Source organism: Mycetomoellerius zeteki, unplaced genomic scaffold (genome assembly GCF_001594055.1).
Source record: "Mycetomoellerius zeteki isolate Tzet28-1 unplaced genomic scaffold, Tzet1.0 scaffold31, whole genome shotgun sequence".
In the NCBI taxonomy this organism is placed as follows: domain Eukaryota; kingdom Metazoa; phylum Arthropoda; class Insecta; order Hymenoptera; family Formicidae; genus Mycetomoellerius; species Mycetomoellerius zeteki.
Genome location: NW_017257294.1, coordinates 2042853 through 2067200, shown reverse-complemented (window position 1 = coordinate 2067200; position 24348 = coordinate 2042853). Strand labels below are relative to the sequence as shown.

The window sequence follows — 24348 nt, the reverse complement described above, 5'->3', positions numbered from 1 at the left end:
AATTTGAAAGCGATTGCATTTATACCAAAAAGATGATTTTGTTTTTTAATCTCTTCGACATTTCTGTAAAATAATAAAATTTGTAAATACGATATATACGGAACTGCATACTCTTGCCAACAACAATTTCTTCCTAATAATTCAATCTAATTGTGATTGAAAGATGTATTATCTATATACCGTTTATGACAAATGCGAGCTTTAGCTCGTAAAAGATTAATAAAATAAGCTTTCGAGAATTATACATATTATATATACGTATCCTATTCTTGTATTCTATCATTTTTGTACAGAATCTACGCATTAGAAAACTCGGAAAAGATCGTAGCAACTGTTCAGTGTATAATAGTGACTTTGGTCGCCGTCTAGATTTGATATTTTTATAGTTCGCAAGTACAAATCTGAGAACGACGAGTGGTACTGGCGAATTACTATAATTGCATTAGTTTTAATACAGCGACAACTCACATTTATTATCGATCCAAAGTGTGGCTAGTACTGTCTACTCATTTGTTATTACGTCAGTGCATTTTATTATTGACTGAATATCCTGTTACTATTATAGCCACGTTTATACAAAATCATAATAGATTATATGTATTTGTTGAATATCGCTTTCTTATCAAGATAGCGTATGTTCAAGTGTTTTCTTTCTTTTTCTGTCAAAGAACTACATATTTACAACAATTTGTGTATTCGTGGCTCCGTTAAGTTGTCAATCATGCTCTGTGATGTATTTTATGTTATATGACTGAATTTTTGTTGTTGATCGATTGCATTTTCTTGGCACAATGAATAATCTAATTATGAAATATTTTCCATTGTATGTTCCATGTAAATAATACATACTGTTGCTGATACCAATGTTTGATACAGTTCTATTACTTCATATAGAACGTTTCTGAAAAATCTGATCAAAATTTGAGAATTTATTCTACTGACTTTTAGAGATAAAAAAGTTGACGTTGATATATTCGAAAAACTTCGATTAGGCCAATAAAGCGAAGATACCAATAATAAATTTTCAAAAAATTAATTTACAATTTTTAATTTAGAAATTAAATGTACAATAATTGCTTTAATGACAAGTAAATTTCAGATCTTTCAAAAACATTCTGTATACATTTTGCACATTACAGGCAGTGTAAGTAACAGCATTATTTAAAGTCATTTGAAAACAATTGTCGCTTTAAACTTTAGTACGAAGTTATATTTGGTTATCTTTACGAATTTCTCTACTCCACCTTGTATTTATGAATTTCTTATAAATAGAGGCAGATGTTCCGTTGTGTAATTTATGTCATTTGTACTATAAAGTACAAATAAAAATAAAGATCTCCAAAAATTCTGCAACTGAACATTTTCAAATATTATTGCTATATTTGCATATTACAGCTATCAAAATGTAAAGAGGAGCAATGAATAACAAGTAAGTATATTTTCTCACTCTTTTTATATCATACGTAAATATATCGACATAGCTTTAAGACAAGATATACGCTCAGGAAGACTTATCCGCTAGTAATAGCTATCGAATTCGACGATAGAACTTAATGTATATAATTTTTTTTTCATAAAAGACCACATACTTTGAATCGCAATTTAACGAACGTGCATAGCATATAGAGTTACACAATTATTTACAAGTTTGTTTATAGTTAAGAAAAATGGAAATTTTTTTCAGCACCTCTGAAACTTCAGTGACGATTTCGATTTATGTATGAATGACATTAATATCGCAAATTACATTGTTATTAGAATGTATCACGTTTTAAGTTCTGTAATTGCATCACGTTGCTAGTTCAGAAGGGAAACGAGTTTATTATATGACATGCTACAGCATTTGTGTAGTGCTACATCATTTTAAATGGATCTAGTTATTCAGAATTTCTCTAGCGAAGATCTCAGAACGAGTTATCTGTGATCGGTGTTATATCGTTGAACATTAATCCTGCCTTTGCTTTTCATCGCAGTACGCGTAAATAAGTATCGATGAGTATCAGGATGATTGATATCTCATTGTTCTCTGTGTCTGACTATCGGATTGTAGTTTCTTTTCCAAAGGCGTGGCGTAGTGCCACTTCGCGACAACAATCTATTGACAATAATCTCATGTTTTTTCCAATCTTTTAATTTGCAATAATTTATCTCGAAGTCCCGCGAGTTATTAACACCTAACTGAATCATCCGCAGATTATTTTCTACCCTCAGAGCGGCGCGACCCTCAGAGTGCTTCGCGCGTTCTTTGGAATGAAAGACACTGATGATCTGATTGCAACAGGGCTAAAGATCGAACGCGATGGGTCCGTTTGGAAAGCCAGTTTCATAAAAGAACGCAGTGTTTCTCTTCCATGAAAGTGTCTTTCCTAAGTTGTTCGGTGGCAGTATAAATTAGTCGTTTAGCGCCCTCTTTTGAAGCAAGATGTACGCCTCAAACACTTCCTCGTGAAATCTTAAACACTTCCTCGTAACACTCGTACATTACGGTGTATATTTTGTTAGTACGCCGTATAATCTTGCCACGGTCTCTGCTGTCTGTATTGCGCTCCGCTGATCTGTATAGCCTCCGGCGTCCTGTAATACACCGCTCGACTCCGATCGTTATTACTGATATTCGGTAGGAACTGATTCGGAATGAACGATTTTTGTTGATGCTGCTGTTGCTGCTGCTGATTGATCGGCCTGGAGAGCTTGTAGTTGTTCTCGGAAGGCTGTAACACGGTGTCTCTACCGAGCTGTCTGTGAAGAGGTAGAACGAATCCGCTCGGCAAATTAGCTTCCTGAACCAACGTCGGCGTCAGGGCGTCGTTCAGAGTAACATCGTACTCGCTCTCGGGAATATCCTGAAGGCGATGCGTTACTTCGTTGATTCTTTGCTTTGCTCTGTAGCTACCTGGTCCCGATGGCAGATCCTGAACGTCCTCGTTCCTGTACGTCGAGCTGTAGATGTTTGGCGTGGTCTCGACGGGAGGAAGTCTCACCTTGCTGCGAATCGGGGAACCCGAAGATGTCTGCACATTGCCGACGTTCGCGTGCTTTTCGCTCGAATAATTTTCTATCCATTTAGGTGTTAGATTCTCGGTTTGATGCTTACGCGAATCGTACGATTGATTCTGAGTGGAGTATTCTTTGGAGGAGTTCGACAGATCTTCTGGGTCTCTCGAGACTTCCTCCTCGTTGTTCTTCTCTATCGGTTTTCGTAGCGCTGGTCTGGATATTGCGCTATCATACTCCTCCTGACGTTGCTTCTTCTGAAGATCGCTTTGAACGGTTTTGTAAGCGTCATACGTCTGCTTATTATCCGATCGCAGAGGTGGTTCCTGATGGTTAATGTTTCTATTATCTTCTTGTTCCTCTTGTATGTAATAATTCCTGTAGTCATTCTCGCCTAAAGCGCTTCGATGATCAGTTGTTGTTTCTTCATCTCTTCTAGACGAATGCGGTGCTTTAGAGCCGACCGGTGATAATCCTCTTGGATTGGGATTACCGCCTCGAGACGGTAGGAAAGGCCTCTTCACGATTCGAACGGTGGTTCGAGGTGGAGGAGGAGACGGTGGCTCTTCCAATGGCTCGTCGTAATACTCGGAAGAGTACTCGTCAGGATACGCGATTTGATGATTCTGTTCGTTTCTACCTTCTATGTCTCTATCTTGGTAATCCACTTGCTGAGTTGATCTCTGAGAATTCTCGGACAAATTTCTGTGATAATTCTCGGTATCGCTCACCACATGACCACTTTGAGTCTGAATAGGTCTAGTTGGTCGTTCCGGATAAGATGGCTTTTCCGATCGATCGGTCACCGCGTCTTTAGAGACTTCTTCAGGTTTACGAATAAGCTGTTCTGGTAAACAAGTCGTCGTAGTTGTTGTGGTACTAGTGGTTGTAGTAGTGGCCTTCTCGGTTGTTCGATCGTACGAGTTGGGTCTTCTGGATGCTTCAGTGGTATCCGATAGATCCTTTGATCTCGAGGAGGATCGCGATCGTTCGGCTTCTCTCTCGCGATCGAGAACCCGTGACGAGTATGGTCGTTCTTGTCTTTCAGAATCTTGCGACCTTCCTCGTGAATCGCGATCTGAGGATCTCTCAGGACTGCGATCTTTTCCACGCTCGAGAGCTCGATCCCTATTTCGATCCCTGTCTCGATCGTAGTAACGATCCCTCGAGCGGTCCTGATGCGTTCTGAGTCGTACTTCTTCCGGTGGTGAATGATAACGAGTTCTAAAAAATTAATTATTATTATCATTAATTATAATATTAATTATTGTTAATGATTATGAAGTTCAATGATTGCATTAAACTTTCGTAGATTGATTTTCACAACACCCTTGCGTTTTTATATTTGTTATAAAGAGAAAGCAATTTTAGAATTTTATACGGAAATTTTGATAGTAAAATATGTTATCAATAATTTATATGTCAATGATGTGTTTCTTGATGTTATCGTTAAAATGAATATAATTGGATGTAATTAAGAGAAAATATAATCGAATAATGAATATCAAATATAATTAGTGATTTATTATGATATTTGCTTTAATCACAATGATAGTTATTCTTTCTTTAAAGCAATACTAAAATTTATGAATATGAGCTTTTTTTTAGTAGTTTAGTTTGAATATAACTTTATCGGTGTTGTGTACGTTACCTTACCTGAGGGGCCGATCCCGATCCCGAGTTTCATAGAAGTCTCTATCTCTGTCTCTATCCCTGTACGAAGGTCTTCTTCTGAGCGGCCTCCTGCTCGGTCTGACATCCTCTAATTCGTCATCGTAATAGTCATCCTCTGCTAGATCTGCTGGTCGCCGTCGTGGCTCCTCTTTAATCATAATTTGATTTTTAAAAACGATTTACTAACTTCTCTCTCTCCATTGTTGGAAATTATTTAGTTGGATAAATTTTACCTGTTGGCTGCGTAGGAGTGGTTTTATACGCATATTTATCTTGTTCCGAAAGTGGTACTGGCCGTCTAATCTTTGGTGGTGTTCTTGGCCTCGAATAAACCGAAGTACTAGGTGCAGCCGGCTTCACCAGGCCTTCCGTATTAGACGACGCACTCGCCGAAGGTGCTGCAGGTTCCTTATCGTCGTAATCATCTCTATATCTGACGTGAACAGAATGTAATATCAAGTTTCGTAAGCGTGTATCGTTCGAACAATACGGTATCTATAAAAGTGTTGCATATATAAGATATGTCGAAGTGGTTTTCGATAGGATCAACATCAGCATGTTCTCACCTCTTATCGGAATATCTTCGTTCATCGGTATCCCTGTTTCTCGTCTCCGGGCGTCTATCGTATACATCTGAATCTTCTGCCTCTCTCGATGTAGATCTGATACCTTGATCCGGATTTCTTCCCCGAGGTCTCAAGTCATCCTCCAGCGGATCCCTCGACCTGGGTGGGTCCCTTCTATTTCCCCTTGCCGGATATCTGTCCCTAGCGGTATCTCGATCCCTATCGTCTCTACCGCGCGCTGGCGGATCCCTATCCCGGAAGTCACGATCGCGATCCCGATCCCTGAACTCACGATCCCGGTCCCGCCTGTACTTCCGATCATCGTACTCGTAGTCGTCTCGGCCGATAAAATCTCGCGAGCGATCGTACTCATCGTCATAATAATCTTCCTCGTAATAATCATACGGTCTTCTTCTCGCTGGAGGTCTTCTTCTAGGTGGAATCCGATCACGTCCAGGAGTTCGACTGGTCGGCACAGTGACTGGCGCCAAGGTAGTCGTAGTAGTCGTCGTAGTTGTAGTAACTTGGTAAAGAGCATCGTTTCTGTGCCAATACTTCTTGGAATTAGCGCAGTCGACCTCGGATACGAAGTGACAGATGAAGGTCTTCTGGTCGAACGCCGTGAAATTGGCGCACAGGAAGTCATAGCGAGTGCCAAAGAGACAATGATGGTAGACCTTGAGGAGGACATATGTGCAATATTAGAATTATCGCGACACGTCTACCGTATCAATAAAAATGGCGCTGTTAATTGCGACAGTCATTAAGAATACAGAATAGATTTTTACGTTGGACGTTTACGAAATCGAATCGCGATCGATGGGTGAAAGCGGGCAGTAAATCGACGCCGTGTGTCAGACTTTCGAGATTTTTGAAGGCGTCTCGGTCGTTTTCTTTTTGATCGCCTACCGCGCGAATCTCGCTCACGATTCGTTAAATTGACCGTCTTCTCGGAGTAACGAAACGTTGGCGACACGATGATTTCAGCACACTTTTCATCGAGAACGAACGCGGGCGATCTTGCCGCACACGCCACCGACGTAGCTTTCACACGACGGCCGTGAATGTGCGAGTGCGAATAATTGCACGGAGTCGCATAAACGTGCATTCTACGGTACGATCACGAATGAAAAAGAACTCATGTCTGTGTGCGGTATTATCTGGAACGTACAAATGCCGTAGAATTATCTAGGAGAATTACCTAGAATCATTCAGAGCACATCCTTTCAATAAATGTCCGGCAGCGTTTCACTGATTGTAAGATCTTCGTAAAAAGTAGAAGCTAACTCTGATCCTTGCCAATAATAGATCATGAATCTTACTCAACTCGTAACATGTACATAAATGTCAGACGATCATCGAATGTCCGATCGCGCGTCTAACGAGTCTAACGCACGTACGTGGCATGGAGTAATTTTATCAATACGGTACAGTTAGAATCATTGTAATTTTACTAAAAGTTTATCCTTATTTCAATTTATTTTCCAGATTTTATAATTAAAAATTGAACCAGTTTAATTAATATTGTGGAACAAAATTATTGATTGAATTTATTTTAATGAATCATATATAATACTGCACGTTTCGGAGATTCCGATCTCAGATAATTTCAACTTTGTGAAAAATTGCAAAGTGGAAAGTCGGTAAAATGTTGGTCGAGACTTCCCTATGGCGAATGCAGAAAATAAATCACGATTATTTACATGAACTAGAGTTAGAATTATTCAGTACGCATCTTTCTTTACTCGAGCGTTTCCGTATATGATCTTTTTGTATCCTTAATATCGTGAGTTATGAGCGTTATTGTCCCCGCAAACGTTAACAACGTTACGTCGATCACGTTCGGGAATATTAATTAGCAGGATTCATTACAATTGTAAATTCTATCCGAGGCTGGGAAGATTAGAAAATAATCTAAGCGATCGCAGGTGATTTCCGGGAAGCCAGTGACGAATTAATTGCTCATTTCCCAATTTCTCTTCCGCGACAAATCTTTCGCAAAGTACACAGGATGACCGATCTTCCCGACGGTCCTTTTTTCTACGACACGCTGCGTGGAGCACATCCCGGCCGACGACCCTGCTCGTTACATTTGCATGACAATGCTCCATTCGTTCTGCAGTCCCGCGAAAATGATCGATAAGAAAACGAGCCGAGTCCGGTCGGAAAGGGGCTACTTTGCAATCGCTTTCACAATTCTAGGAGTTCGCGCGCACGTAAATCGCGGAACGGTCAGGGACGGGAAGCGTAACAGACCACGAAAGTCCTCTTCCTCGGCTTCTTTCCACGGTGACCTTGTTAATGCGACCGGCAAAAAAGATTTTTCACTCTCGATATTGATTTCTGGTTTGTTGCTCTTGCAATAGACAATAGTGAAAAATTAACCGTGTACACTGAAAAAAATATAATCAATTTTAACAAATATTTCATTCAATACTGCCAATTAAATATTTATTAAATATAAAGATATATTTATTTGATACAAGAAACATTAATTTGATTTAACAATCATTCCTTTTACTGAACAAATATTTATTTACTATAAGTGAATGTTTAGTTGGCAATATTGAACTAAATATTTATTAAAATTGACTGTATTTTTTTTCCAGTGTACCTACCAATTATTTGGCGCTCCTTGAAAGACACAACTACCTCAATTTTATCAACGTATTAATCGCAATGATATATTATACGTTATTATAAGCTATACATAGCAATGATACATTATATGGCTATACATGGCAATAATAGATGGCAGTTTTATGTTTATGACAAATTTTCGATTAGTCGTACAATTACACGACTATTATCAAGATCTATCTCTTTGTCGATTATTTTTGTCATACGAGCGAGAATGTATAAAAAATCGGTAATGATTTTAGTTGCAGCGCGCGCGATGTTAATCTTTTTGATTTTGTATAATAAATATTACTCATGCCTCACGTTTGCCATACACAGATATACAATAATTACTGCTTACTGTCTATACGGTAATTACACCAGAACTATATAATTTTGTTTCATTCAAACGACGCGAATCTGCAACGATGATTTCTCAATCGGTCGTATTTATTTGCTGAACCCGTGATTCGGGTTCATGCTGAGATTCGCGGTGAAACGATCGTTCTCAACGATGCGATGATTGGTAAAAGTGTGCTCAATTGATACGCATTTTTTGCATTCGCGTCTTGCCCGAGAACTCGCTTTCGTTCGTGGTTGTCCGTGCCGATGTCAACACTTATCAATCAAGCTTTCATAGATGGCATCGACCGATCACCGGAATCGAGTAATGATGATTGTTTTCCGTCTACATTAGAAATTAGAAGGTAACGCTCTCGGATCATTGACACCTGTTTATTACGCGATGGAAACATTGGAAGATCTTTCTTCAGAATTCATTCAGGCGACAACTGATTTCCCTCTTGCCGTATTTGAATTGACATCTTTTTTTTAACGAAGTGGTAATTCTAGTTTATTATCTGTTTAAAATTGCATACGTAGCAGCATCTCGTTTTAATAATGTTTTAATAAATGGACATCATTCGACGTTAGAAATTTGTATTACTTTTTCACTTTCTTTCCAAAGATACCGCTGCTATTTTCCCGACTAGATACTATTTCTATAATTAACTTCAATTAAATTTTAATTACCTGGCACTTGTGCGGCACACTGGCGTAGAATCCGTCGTGTAAGCCGTCGCATTTGAAATCGATATCCTCGGGTATACTATTATAGAATGGATAATCACTGAGATTATAGCCATTTAATTCGCGCGGTAAATTCGGATCCCATATGTAGTCGATCTGTGGAATTCCCGTTAAAGTATGCCCAGTCGTTCCGTTAGTTTCGATCGCGATTGTTGTCGTCTGGAAAGTAAAATAAATATTACAGTTTTTTCGCGATTTTAACAAAGGACCATGACAAAAATTTAACCAGTAAACAGTAAGCAAATTGACCAGTCACAGTAGAGACCGTAAGGTCCCATGACATAAGCAGTAGCAAATCCAACACTGATTTCCTTACTGCTTAAGTTTTTTGTGTGTCATGGCTCCAATAATGTTAAAGACAATTTTTGAAAAATTTGAAATTAATTTACTACAAATATATCATTATATCAAATCCCATAAAATGGCTTTCATTTCCTACGGGAAATACGGAGCCCTCGGTTCAATACCGATTTTCCTATAATGACAGTTTCCGTGTATCGTGAACGGAAAAGCGCGTCCGATAGACCGGTATCTTGTAGAAAAGTTATTTCACGCTTGAAGAAGCCGCTGCGTCGTGCTATAATGATTAGCGATGAGCATTCGAGTTTGATACGATATTCATGAGCACTCGAGTTCGATATGATGTCATATTTGTTCGTTTGTGTACGAAGGTGAACCTGTCGAGTGTGAGTTTACTTGAGCGTTAATTGATTTGACGCCGACATACATTAATCAAAGCGTTACGGCGCCTTCGTAAATGCAGATACGGATGAGTCCCGGTGTTAAACCGGATTTACGCGACGTAGAAGTTTACATAGTGCTGTCTTCGTGATTTGGAATGCGACACGCGATGTTTATCATATTATCACGGTGATCAACGAGCTCCTTGCTTCCAAGATGTATTACCGGTTAATTTACGTCGTGTTGCATTCGTGACATTTCCTTTTATTCGCGAAGAAGCATTGGCGAAATGAGAACTCGTTTGGTACACGATCATCGTGACTGCGGCGTCGGTTTTGCAACGATCGATAAAGGATTATGTTTCGCCTACGTCGTGCCACCTGAACGATTGCACGATTTGAAATAAGGATGTATAATTCCAGTTCGATAATGGAAGTGTACATATGAAATACATTTTTTATTTCTATCTATAATACATACACTGTTAAATCTATAGTGTCAAATTTAACTTAACTATACTAAAACAATAGTTATATTTGACACTATATAGTGACACTGTATAGTGTCAAATTAACTATCATTTTGGTAAAAAATAACGATATATTTAGTAGGAGCAGTGGCGACTCACGTTAGGTTAAATTTGACACTATAGATTTAACAGTGTAGATGGAAAATTTCTGTTAAATTTAACATAAGTACAAAATATTTTTTACTGTATTTATGTAAAATCCAAAATTGAATTTATCAAAATTATTTTGATTGTAATCGTTGATCTAAGATTGTACATCGGTTCTTAGTTGCTGCAAAATTGTGCTCAAATTTGAAAACATAATATTAGGATTTATATAATTATTGATTTATCAAATACCCTTAAATAACATTGAATTAATTGTACTACTTTGTGATCTGTTCTAAACATTGTTGTCTTTTACACACACCTCTGAATTCGCCTGACCATTTTCTTCCGCTTGAGGTTCCTCGGTTGTACTGGTGGTCGTCGTTGTGGAAGTTGTCGCAATCTTAAATTTTGGCCTGGTCTTGAGTGCTGCACAGACAGCGTGGGCCAATAGAATTCCTGGAAAAAGCAATCTTGTTATTCAAAACGTAAAAATTGTATATGTAATAATCATTAGATAGCGTGGGAAGAAGTCATAACTTTCTACAGTTGCGCTACTAATCACGCACGTCCGAGGTAAAAATAGTTCGGTTTGCTCGCCTGAGGAGTATCGATGGCCTCGATGAGTCTTCTGATACATTAAGGAAAAAGGCCATCGAATTGCGTAAATCGCGAAGAAGCGTCGGCGTTGCAAAACTTAGACGCGGAGTGTGGTGAGAACCCAACATAAGTGTTGCAATTTTCTCTCGCCGAGCGAGCGCATTTGGTTGGGTAATTGTTCTTAAACGGATCAAGGCTGTCGAATCAATTGATCGTTCCTTTTCTATGTTTTGTTGATTTATGTACAATGTACGAGTCACATATGTTACAAGCTCATAATACGCTGCGTTAATCTTAAATCAATTATGGAAATTTCATTTTTACTCCGTAGGTTCGTATATTTATCTCTTTCATTCGTTTTTATTCATGACTTCTTATTTTAGTCAAATTCATTGTTTCTATCTCTGTCTATTAAATTTGCTCTAAAATAAACGAGAGATGCTATATATATAAATACTGTCTCTAATTATTAATGGCTTCATAAAGCCTTGCTCCTGAATCACATTTGCGACTGTTTTGAAGTAGTTCAAGGCTATTTTGAGAACTAGCAGCTGGAGAAATTAAGATGCAAGGTATGAATAGTCCATGAAGCGCGAATTAAGGCAGAACTGTTTTACTTTCTTATACAAGGCTTATCTCCCGACGTTATATATCTTTATAGATGGATGCAATCGATAATTCACACGCTGCGAATGTATCGGATTTAGTTTCTCGAAGACAGAGAAAAGTAAGGATTGATATAAATAAATTCTGCCGCTAACGTATTTACTTGATTAATTAATAAAACTTGGAAATAGAAAACGGTCAGCCAGGTAACCGTTCAATAATTTCTATAGGACTTTACAATCGCTGTTTTTACGCTGTTCATACGTTTCTTATATCTTGCTTCCGTTATTTTCGAGACGATTGTCGAGCATACGTAAAAACATGTTCGCGCCTTCGTTGAATCAATTAGGGTTGCACGACAACGTGAACGCGGCTTATGGACCGGAAAGTGGATGTCCTCGAATGTGATGTTGAAAATGTACTGTAGGCCCGGCGATCGTATAACGGGATCATACTTTTCCAGACTGCGATCGATAAAGAACCGCACCGTACGGGTTGGAGTTGCATAAAAATGAATTATATGGGAACACGCTCGCATTCCATTTGTGGGAAATGTTAAACGTGGGCGTTCTCCCTCTTTGTAAACGTTATACGATAAGTCGGTTTTTCATGACGAAATCGTTACCGCTATTTCTATGTCGGCGTATAAACAAATTGCTTCATTCAATTGTCTGACGGCGACGCGTAGTCTCGATCGAATGGGAATGATCTGACATTTTCTTCCCTCGAAGGGCGTGACGCCGGTGACGGAATTTTCTTTCGCCTTGGCGATAATCTTGATTAAGAAATTATGATGCGACACGAAACGCATTTACGTGCAAGTTTTACGTGCTACGTTGATGCGTAACGATCAGATGTTAGTCGTGAACGTTGCGTTCATCACTATAAGATTAATATAGCGTCACTCATTATCGTAAAAGTTTTACGATGCTCTAAGAACAGCAGTTTAAATTATTTCATGATTTTAAACGTGGTTAAAGATCTCAAATTGAATGTTGCTCAACCGGCGAAAATGTCAGAAAGCATTCTAAATACTAACACACGGTGTCACGTGACTGATATAAACCGCTCTAATGAGTATTATGGACAGAGAACAGGTCGATAGCGACTACACGCGTTAGCAAACGGCCACGACGCAATTTTTCTTGGCAGCCATGAAATTCTGTCTTTATTGGATTTGAGCTTTATTTCTCGCCACTAAGACGGATGACGTTAATGTTTGTATTTGCCAAGTATCTTATTCGGAATTTTTGGACTCTCAAGATTACACATATTTCATGCTTCGCGACAAAGGAAACCTCTTAGCATTCACAACAGATCCCTCTTTCTTCGTGCAACTTTTCTGTAAAACATTTTTGCGAATCGCACGTAGCCATGAATCGCAATACGAATATCAAATGTGTTTGATGTAATTTTTAAATAAAGAGTAATCTGTCGTTTCTCGGATGATGGGGACCATTTTGTCCTCGGTATATTTAATTTTCATGGACTATTTAATATAAGTAATCCATTATTTTTTTAAAATTTCAGGAAAAATTTTTTAATTAACTTTTAATTAACATTCACATTGAGAACAAAACGTGAAAGAAAAGTTTATATATTTTAGTTTTCTAAATTAATTGCTTTTCTATACACAAAATGTTAAAATATTATAAATAGCTGCCGAGTCTTATCTGCGCTAATATCAATAGAACTCCTCATTGTATTGTCTTGTTCAATTTCATTTGTTTATTATGGAAGGCTATTTCAGTCGCTGTTTTGTATTGTACGAGGAGTTGCGTTGAGACTTGATTTACGTGCGATATAAAATTCTCGGGTGTAGAAGGTCGTCCACTGTCTCTTCGACATTCCTCCGCAGCTGTGGAAAGTCCAAAAATACTAAGGACTTCGACATCACAGCGGACTGCGAGATGGACAAGGGAAGAGATTCTTTCTTCTGCGGAACGTTAAACAGGATTTCAAAAAATAATAGAAATCGAGTAAAAGTTCCGCTGACAAGCTCCGTTTAGTGTCGGGGAATCATGATCGTCGAGAAACGAAGAAAAAAAAAATCATTAGATTCTATAGAAATTAGCTTACCGTACAGAGCGAGCAGCAGCAGCCATCGTTTCTCCCGCATATTGGCACTGTAACAAATAAAAATTAATTACATCAATTATGTAATACAATAATTGTTATTCAATTAATAAATTGATCCGTGTTCCAATTAATTTAATTTTAAAGATTATTTTTTGATAAAATTTAAAAAGAGGAAACATAAGATAGAATATATATACATTTTATGAGATAAAAAACCTCTTGAAATTACTTCATTCGAACGCTTGAAAACAATAAATGATTTTTCACAGGAGTATAATTCTATTCATTGTTATAGTTATAAGTTATAAAACACCTCTGGTACTCGTACTACAAACTACATATTTTTACTTTTAAAAATATGCAATAGATTTTTTATAAATTCAAATGGTTAAAGATACAACCGGTCAAAGGAACACCATGTTCCCCTATATTAATTTATCATTTTATTAAAATGTTAATATATAATCTATAAGGAATTAATAATTTTATTAAAATTACAGTATGCGTATATGGGATACAATTAATTATGAATTATAATTATAAAATATTGCTCATTTATATCGAAATGTCAAAGATCTCGATTTTGCGCGACGTTTTTGTAAATTTTTTTGTCGTCAATTTTTTTCGTGCAAGGCGTTTTAGAGGACAGAGAGGTTTCTACGGTTGCGAAATATTAGTCGAATTCTTCGGGGTATTGAATGACAATCGCACGGCACTGTGCATCGGCGAGCATAATCAAAGCGGAGTGCCTTAGCACCGCGCGTAGACTGTAGAGGTGCTTGAGCATATGGGAACGAATAGGAACTTTCTCTGTGCTGTCACCACTGCTAACCATATAATGCAAGGATAATGCGGGTGTTATATAAATGCGCGATCACGTAATATCGGGTGTGACTTTGTAGTAGCGGTTGCGAATATCTAATTAACATAGCCTATCGATGCTCCTGGAACACATAGTTTAAAGAGCACTTGTAAAATTTTTCAAAGAAGGTACACGATGCGGTTTAATATTCTGGTTTAATAACTTATATTAGACCATCACGCGAGCGATAGTTGTTGCAGTGTTCTTATAATAATAACGGGTTCGCATTTTCATATCCTGAAGGTTCAAATCTCTTTAGAATTTTTAGGTCTCGCACATCACATTTAGCTCTCGTATATCACGTGTAGCACCTATCCGTGTATCACGACTTTTACTTGTGAAGTTTGTTGAATATTGAGTTAAATTTGCTACAAATTGCTACTTCGTAGATATAACAGATGGCCTTGATTTTTACGAAGTTTCGATCGTCGATAATTCGCACTCCGTAATGGCATCATGCTCTTAAGATTTTATTTCCTTTTTTTTCCTCTCGTCTGGTGAAAGTAACCTTGCAACCTTCCAGTACCAAATTAGATTACCAATCATGGACTTGAATAGTAACATGAATGTACTATAATGGTCATACACTTGTTACGACTTGTACAGTTAGCTATTAATGAGATTTGAGTCATCGAATTTAATCAATTTGAGATTAGGTTTATCAATGACTGTATAAGATTATAAAATTACTATGTAAAATTAATATGTCCGGTATTTGATTAATACAAATTAATTAATTACGATGATCTAAGTGAGATATGCAACAGGATGCGAATGCATATTCTTCTGTCTATCGCTTTTAATTAAGCAGAGAGACGGCACGTGATTTTCGAATGTAAATACACGCAATTCCTACGTTCTTCTCAGTTTTCCGTACAGAAATGTGCCGTACATGCTCGCATTAATTAAGCGCGCTATCGCGCTCCAGTTCTCAAACAGATTCTTATCGTTTTTGTAAAAGTAGGAAAGAAAGAGAGAGGATACCTCCTGCTGCATACAAGACTGCATTATTCAGTTACACAAGTTTTCGTAATTGTTCCTTTTGTTTGTATCACAACGCGAAGAACGAGTTCTCAGGCAGTATGGGAAGTCCTCCAATGATCGGTTTCATCCGGAAGCTGTGCAAACTAGACCAGGATCGTAATAAAATTTATGAATTTTTATTCAACACAAGTTTTAGCCAACAAAATACATTAGCAGCTGTATATTTCGTAATCATGCTGTTATATAATTTACTATTTTCTTTCATCACCTCTTTTATTTCTTGTATTTATCTATTTTCTGTGGCACATATATGTATGCATTATATTAGATATGCAATTTTTACATATCGTGTAAACATAACTTTAATGCGTAACGGAGAATTACCATGTCGTTAGAAACTTTAATTTATTAATTATACGAGTACATTACAAGAATAAGAGATGCAATCTAAGTACGATTTGTACTTGTTTTTATGATTTGTATTTCGATTTTTATCATTTATCAAACATTTTTCGACAAAATGTTTTTTATAAAGATACATGTGAAGTATGTTAGTAGTAACGTTATCTTAATTACTTTATGTTGCGATCAGCAAGTAACGGTCATCGACGCCCACTAAAGGTCACCGGAAGTGATGGTACCAGTTACTCAATTGATTCGCCTTCTTAAATTGGACTTCACGAGTGTAGTAAAAAAATATTCTTTAAAGGTCCTCAATCTCATGAATTATTTAACTTCTTTCATTGAAACTTGAATAATAAAACAATTCTTAGACACAGGATATTAATTTTAAAAAGACAGCTATGAAGAGAGAGAGACATTTATATTATTTTTTAAATTGAGAGTAAAGAATAATATTTTAAAAGAAATTTTAACTTTGATATTTTTAATTAATTTCTTGTAATAATTCATAAACTTTTATACATTTTTTCCCATTATAATAAACAAACTTTTTCAAACGATGCTAAATATTACGTTATGATGTGGTTACAAAATATAGCCTTCAAAAATGTAGTATGCCGAAACATAACAGGCTTTCATTTCCTCATACGTGCTATGCGAATACTAGCTCTGAACCGTATTATTGAAATAATCGGCGATCGAGAAAAATTATGCATTGATGCCGACTACGCAATGCAACGAGAGGAATATTTAATTAAAAAAGTGCGAATACATATTGCGATAATGCGAAATTCTGACAAGAAAATTTTTTTCGCTTTTCCAGACTGTAATGTTCTTTCTCTCATTAACGAGCATTATTAAGATGCAACGGAAATAATATAAGATTATATGTATATTATGGTTGTATTGTTAATTGTGTGATTTTATGATAATAATTTTTTTCAAAGCCGAAATTTACATAAAAAGCGACTTGTGAGAGAAAAAGATAATATAAATATCAAGAGATATTGAGAACAATATATTTTATGAATACAATTTTTGTTTTGCAAAATTTTTAATTAAAAGATAAATAATTTATATATATATTTCGTGAAATATTAAAGCAATAAATTTTAAAAATATTTGTACGTAATAAAGACTTTTTGTAGCATACTTTGCTTGTTTTCTCAACAGAGCAGTACAAAGATAGACTAATTGTAAGCCAGACACACCTTGTATATTTTAGGACGATTATATCTTCGTAAAGCAGATCTGCTTAAAATAGATCTAATTCGATTACGACCCGTCAGATCAATGAATCAATCACGAATAAAATGCTTCTCGCTATTTTAATCTTACTATTCATAGCGAAGGAAGGGTATTTGTTGCATTAGTTACAAGCATTGTTTGCCTTGTAGGTAGAAAGTGTATACGATTGTGCAAAACAAACGCATGCAGAACAAACGTTAATAATTACAATGAGAGTTGTTGATCGTGCGTGCGCGTGAAAAAAAAATCTTTCGTAAATTAGATTATTATCTGATTGTGGAGTATGAAACGTTGAACTTGCTTGGACGAACGCCAGAGTCGCATCGGAAATTTTTGAGCGCTACGACCAAAACAAAATTCTGCGCAGCTGTGTCTGGAATGAAGTAAAAACGCATCGAGCGAATTCTGACGTTTTCTTTGCGAATATATATTTATAAAAGACTTCATATTTAAATATAGAAACGCATCTGAACTTGCAAAAATGATTTGGAGTTTGAAATATTGGAAAGATAGCAGAGATTATAAAACAAAATTTACAGTATTGTAGTTAGAAATAAATCAAAGAAATGTTATACCGTCAAATAAAATTATATTGGGACAGAAAGATTAGAATTGGTTTATAAGAACATTTTACTAGAATTAATTTTTTATTTTTTTAAAATAAGCAACCATGAAACGTGATTCATCTTAATAATGTTTCTTCTTAATTCTGCCACTTAAAAAAATGTTAAATTTATTTAAAATATTATAATTATTATATCTCGACAGTATATCGCATTTCCAAAGCTTCCGTTCTAACACTATAACGATTTCTCCTATTAGAATTTAGAAATTCTTCCATAATCCATTTATGTGCTTTCTGCGAGGATACTGTTTACGTTATTCACGATAAGCAGTGTATTAACAATTTACGTAAAGGAAGTACGTCTAACTTCTTCCTTAAGACAAAATAAAATTTAATGAATAAGTACATGAAATATATAAATAGCTTACGGTCACGATGGTATTCATACAATAAATTAGCTTCTATCACCTGCATTCAGGGTTTAACGTACGCTCCAATGACCACGGAATTGAAGTAATCGGTATCGTTTATCGTAGATCATTCGCTTGCGCAATAAAGCGATAATGAGAATAATTGCCGTTATTCCTATCGATTAATTGCTGCTACTCTAAATTCGATACACGTACAACGTTTCTTCGACGAGTTGTTTGAAATTCAACTAATACTTTAATTTTGATTAGGAACTGTCATTGAGCAACACTCAGAATTCGTTCGGTCGAGTCGATCAGAAAGTTTTTCGTCGAGACGTGAGAACCGGCTTTGAAATAAATGATTTCACTCTTGGCTGGAAATAACATTTATTCGACCGTAAACCATCAGTCGCGTCGTTTTGCCAATTTATTGTGTAAGATCAATTCTTATATACAGAAGTAATATCGGCATAGTGGACACTGAGGAAAAAAATCTTGTGAGTTTATTCGATTAGTTTTATTAAAATTGTCGATGTAAAAATTATGTATTTGATAGGTTCTCTATGTATATCAATTCCACGAAATGACTATTAATATCAACATAATTAATAGCCCTGTATGCTTCATTACAAGATTTTTACGTAAGTGCAATGTGCGAATAACACGCGATAGATGTTTTGATAGCTGGCGAAACTATTCGAAAGTTATTATTTAAGAGTGGGCGCAGAATGAAAAATTGGACGACTCCTACGAATTTCTCCCTTAAGAAGAGGCTTATGCTTCATGTATAATTAGCGCGATTAATGTGTCGTGAAGTCGGTGCGCCGCCATCGTCTTCCTACTCTTCCTATTCCGTGCGAACGATTGTTCGTTAGAGAGGAGAGCACAATGAGGGTCCAATGGGGGTCCATATAAGAGATATTTTACGGACGCTTCCTACCGCACTATAAATTTTATTGTATAAGACATACAATGTAGTTTATCGCTTTCTACAGTTTCTTCAATGTATTTGTACGTAACTCAACATCAACGTACTTCAAACGATCCATTGTTGCGTTAATTGTGAACATACGTCTTCTTACGGTAACAATTATAAATTATTTCATTATTTTTGTCGATCACGAAATTTAGCTTGCAAAATAAATGAGTATTTATCGGAAGTAGGTTCTTGCAACGTCGCATGAAGGACGTGTGACATACTTTTTACTCGTTGATACGATCGTTAGTTTGGTTATCTTACTATGAAAGTGCTGATGATCAAAATTTTGATTTGTCCTCAGGCGAGCTTTTAGAAATCTAATTTTTATCAAACAATTAAGATATTTGTTGCACGTACAATTTATTTTTCAAATTTCTGTGACATAACATTACGTTCGATTAAACAAAAAAAATCAAAACGATTGATTAATAATTGTATTAATTATAATAACTTTTGCTGAACACTTAATAAGTAAAAATTATTAATGCAACTATTAATTAAGCGTTTTGATTTTTCTGAAAATCGGTAATATCATAGCAATTTAAGAAATTAAACATTAAATGTTTAGCTTAGATACCTGAAATAAATCCATGCTCAAACAATATGTTGACTTTATAACGATTTTTTGCTTCGCTAGAAATTAGCGGTAACTTGCACCGTTATTCTTATTTGTGTGCTACTCGAGGATACGTATAATATGTACACATTCCTCGAGCTCATATGGCTCCGCCCGGACTATTTTCTCACTTATTAATTCTCCTTTCCGTGAATGCGATTATCTTCCGAGAGGTTATTTACAACGAGACGTGCCGGTTACAAGATAATAAAGTAACCGTTACCGTATACCCCGTATATCCCCGAACAATTAAGGTTCCTAACGCCATCCCGGTGATTAAAATTTTATTTATCCCCGCTCGTTAGGGTATCTCCTGTGCAATTATTTCCAATTGAAGCATACTTTAGTAATTACTGCGGTGATCAAATAGAAGATATTTTATTGCGGCTTCACTTTTCCCAAGAGCATTTTCTGCGAGTACAGTAAAAGTGTTTCTCATGTCAATCGTCATGCTTCTCCACTGTGGATCCGTCCTTTCATTAATTACCGATCGAAAACGGACTTTTTCTCGCTTCATCATCGCAAGTCACACTGATCAGCAGTAAAGCTATCCTGGCGTTCGATTATGGCGAAGTCGTTCGTTTATTTTTCCGCCGGCGTATCGGGAGAAAGCCGACCACCGCTCGCGCTCGCGCTTGCCCGCGACGACGGACGTGGATTATGTCGTAACGTCGTGGCACAGTGCAATATTGTTTATGAAAAAGAACCCGCAAACGGGCGAGCACGTGCTGTCGATGCTACTGTCGCGGTTGCTGCTATACCCTGCGTCAAGTTGCACCAAACCATCGGCGCGCCGAGAAAATGGGCCGGTCGCGGGCCGCTTGATTATGAAACTTTTTTAATTACGTAATGACGAAGTTTGCGCGCGGCGAAAATTCTTGCGCATATTGCAGTATTACTGGCCCGTTCAGAAGACATATGGATACCCCGTGGTCCATGCAGAAATCGAGGGAATCGAAACAAATTGAATAATCGTGATGAATGTTGGAACTGTTAGAAGATCGATTGAAATACCGATGGTTTTTAACGTTTCAATATAGTCTGTTATTTTTTTTAAGAATCCCACACAGCATGAAATATTTATATAAATCATTTTTTTTTAATATTTTGATAACATATATTTAAAAAATATTTTTTAAACATTTTAAAATATTTTACAAAAATATTTTAAAACTATTGTACAAATATTGTAAAAAAAAATATAATATTTTAAAAACTTTGATTTTCCTGGACATGATGTTTGTATTTCAGAAATATTTCATGAAAAATTTCTGAAATATTTTAAATCTTGCAGTGAAATATTTTGAAAATATGTAGTTCTGAAACAGAGTGAGTTTTTTTTAATTTATTGATTGATCAATCTCATTATGCGCAAATGTAATTTTGTTCCGTAAAAGCTACATTTGCGCATAATGTGATTAATCAATCGATGAGTCAAAAAACTCATCCATATTTTATGCGATATGAGATACGTTCTGAACTGGTATACAATGATAAAATAAGTTGGTGTGAAACAAACTATATTTGTTATTGCAGTTAACAACATTCTTCTTCGAAAAGAATAGATTCTTTCGCTTTGTGAGAGGAGCAGTAAAAATGTGCGCCGCCATGTGTTTTAAACCATAGAATCAAATCACGAATAGATGGAATTGGGGAAAAAAGGTCGAATTTCATTAAGAGGAGCTGTAAAGGCGTGTCGCGTCTAACGCGCTTCTCGCGTAAATTAAATTCACTTTCGAACGTGTGTACAATCGCCTCGCGGAATCCACCGATTGAAAGTGAACGTGGACGCGTTAGAACGCATTGGACGGAGCGAGGCGATGAATTATACAGGTAAAAGAGAGGCAGGGAGAGAAAGAGAAAGAGATAGAGAGAGAACGGTCGATTGGGATACCGTTCGAGGTTACGGAAAACTTATTCCGCCTAATCGATGAAGTAGGGTCGACTGTATGAGGAATTCTTGATTTAGATAAACTCACAATAAAAACGCAGCGAATGCGAATGCTATTGTGATACGATTGAAAGTTAAGGCGCTCGAGAAATGTTTTACCCTATAAATCGAGATGAAGTTATTATATCAGTTCGAAGTTTTCTCGTATAGACGGCGAGAGATTGCAATAATTAATGTATTAACATTTATGTGAGAAATAGAAGAGGGGATTACAAATTAGCTAATTATTTCGCTCACCTACTTACATATCTTGTCAGAGTTCCTTTTCGAATGAAAACTTTTTTTCTCGCGGTTTCATTGCAGGATATGATTTATTTCCTGCTGGTAAAACGAATAAATTATCGTAAGACCGACGAAAGTTTTCAGCGGGAATAAGATTCAAGGAGCGAGCGTGCGTATTCGATGCGTGCGTGTCGTTGCATGTGTGTGAAAGATGCATGCGTGTGTGCACACGTGTGCGGCGACCGAGTATACGTCTTTAAACCGAACGAACTCTCTTCTCGTTACTCGCGATTCCCGACGAGCAGATTAGAAATTCGTGACTTCGCTGGAACGATATTCGCTCGACTACTTGCGTTGGAAAACATTACGCAAAGAAAATTGCGTTATCGCGCGCTATTTTGAGTGGAATTTCGCGCGACCCTTTCGATTTCGCGCAGACTCGTTCGAGCGGAAACGTATTCATGGAGAGTGATCGGACGTGGCAAAATTCAGTGATAAAACCAGTTTGCTCTCGTTGTCATTGCTATCGAGATGCAAAAAACGATGAGACGGGGCAGGAAGGCGCACAGGATGTGCGACAAGTAGCGAAAGTCCTGTCTTTATTGCAGTCTTCGAAGCGACTCGCTTTAATGCTCGCGTTCCTCATTTTTATAGATCCTTTTCTCTGTTCACTCAGATGAATCTGTATCATCAGCCGCATATTATTTATACTTTGTGGCAGTTTATTAGTTTATTTGTATAACTAATAAATAATGAAGATGCAGCATTTTAAGAGTAATGAATGCCTCGAAACTTTTTCTTTAAAGCTATCTCAGACTGACGTGTATGAACTGTCGCAAGAGAACAATGATATTTTGACTGCAGGCTGGAGTTGAGAGCTCCTTCCAAATAAACACTGTAATTAGGGTCGGTGAGGTAACAAATTTCATTATACAAATTTCATTAAATTCGTCGAAATGTCGTGGCGCTTCGCTTTCTTTGCTTTCGAGAAGCGTAACGCGGACAAGTATCCAATATAACGCTGGAAATTAATAAAACATATAGGTACATAGTGCGTTTCACCATAGGATAGGAAAACATTTTGTACAAACAACGTTTAACGTTATGAAAATTTTGCAAGATCAATAGCTGCGTGAACCTTATTCCGAAATGAAAAAAGAAAAGTTGAAATCCGTATTTTTCAGAATCATTTCGATCTTCTCGATTACGCAGCTCCAGCGAGAGTGGAGAACGTAATTTGGAGCGCACAATGCAAACAGATGAAAAGGCGATCAAACCTGTCTCTCTCGGCTCCGCTCGTTTTTCGCTAATCCCTCATGAAACCCACCGTCCTCACATCGACTGGCACTTGAAATGCAAATTCACAAAATACCGTACGATTACGAATGAGAGGTACGAGCACCTCGTCGAACAAAACTAACGGTGACGTGCGCCCGGAAAATACCCGCCGTGCGGTTTTCGGTGGGACCGCGAAGACGAGACGACGAGTTTTTCGTGCGGGTGCAGGGCGAGATCGCGGCGTCCGGTCCGGCCAGAAGACTGCGCGATGGAAGTGGAAAAGCCACCAGCAGGAGCGTTGCGCTCCGACCACCATCGTCAGGTTGAGAGCTTTCTACGACCGACGATGAGGCTGGAGGAGGGAGTCGAGCGGTGCATTGGCGTCTTCGGGGCCTGAGGACCGGGCATAGGCGTAATTCCACTGGAGGCTTAAGGACCTAGAGACTGGGAGAGAAAGGTATGAGAGACTCGGCGAGCAGGCACGGCACGTAGAAAAACACCTGCGTCGCCACCTGACAGAACGAGACGCTCTCGTAGCCCAGGTTCGATATCGATGCTGTAAGGTCATTGCTGCGTGCGGCAGCACGCAATCGTGATATTTGCTTTCGGCCTGCAATAGTCATCAGATCAATCCACGGCAATATACTTCGCAATGAGGTACCCAGACGTGTAATTACAACGAGACCGACATATGTGAATGATTATATATAGTCGCGATTTGTTTGACTTCAATTGATAATTCTTGACAATTATGGGTGGCGCGTTAGGTATTGTTGGTGTTCGAGCTTCGTGAACGATCCAATCGCGATTGGATGACAGATAGGAGTAGATGAAATCGGTTGAGGATCGGTTAAACGAATAGTTAAATTTTTATGACATTTGTATTCAACACCTATTGTCACGTTTGTTTTGCGTTGTATTTAAATAATGGGAGAGGGCGTTCTATCAAAGGTCTCTCATTGCTTTCAGGGTATTCCGTATCCGTCGCCGGTCCCTTCGTCATCTGTCACTGACCTGAAACTTAGCGTGCATACCACGTATGAGAGATCAATCAGAAGAGCCGAGTGAAAGTGGAACGTCGGGCGTTAATATCTTGACAAAGGATGCTGGGAATAGTCGTAGGCGACACGAATGCCTCGGGGATGTTTCCAAGCGATAATGATTCCGCGCGTCGCGACACCGCGGCGAATCCTGGTGAAATGTAGGAAGCTGGTTCTCCTCCGTGGCGAATCTTTCGTAATCCTCATCATCGCGCACGGTCGTCATCGAGTTTTTAATAAATTACCTTCAGGGTCGCGGATCAAGTG

The 24348-nt window shown here is 37.5% G+C and overlaps 1 protein-coding gene across 1 annotated transcript; it reads right to left on the bottom strand.

The window, feature by feature from the left end:
- Nucleotides 1-1416: 1416 nt before the first annotated feature.
- On the bottom strand, nucleotides 1417-23311 carry LOC108724746 (zinc finger CCCH domain-containing protein 13). The gene is made up of 8 exons (XM_018451344.1): nucleotides 23041-23311; nucleotides 13525-13571; nucleotides 10562-10698; nucleotides 8886-9101; nucleotides 5235-5911; nucleotides 4902-5101; nucleotides 4651-4816; nucleotides 1417-4218 (listed from the first exon to the last, which is right to left on the bottom strand). Exons 2-8 carry the CDS (start codon nucleotides 13562-13564, stop codon nucleotides 2499-2501), a joined length of 3156 nt encoding a protein of 1051 aa, XP_018306846.1. The 5' UTR covers nucleotides 13565-13571; nucleotides 23041-23311; the 3' UTR covers nucleotides 1417-2498.
- Nucleotides 23312-24348: the final 1037 nt, after the last annotated feature.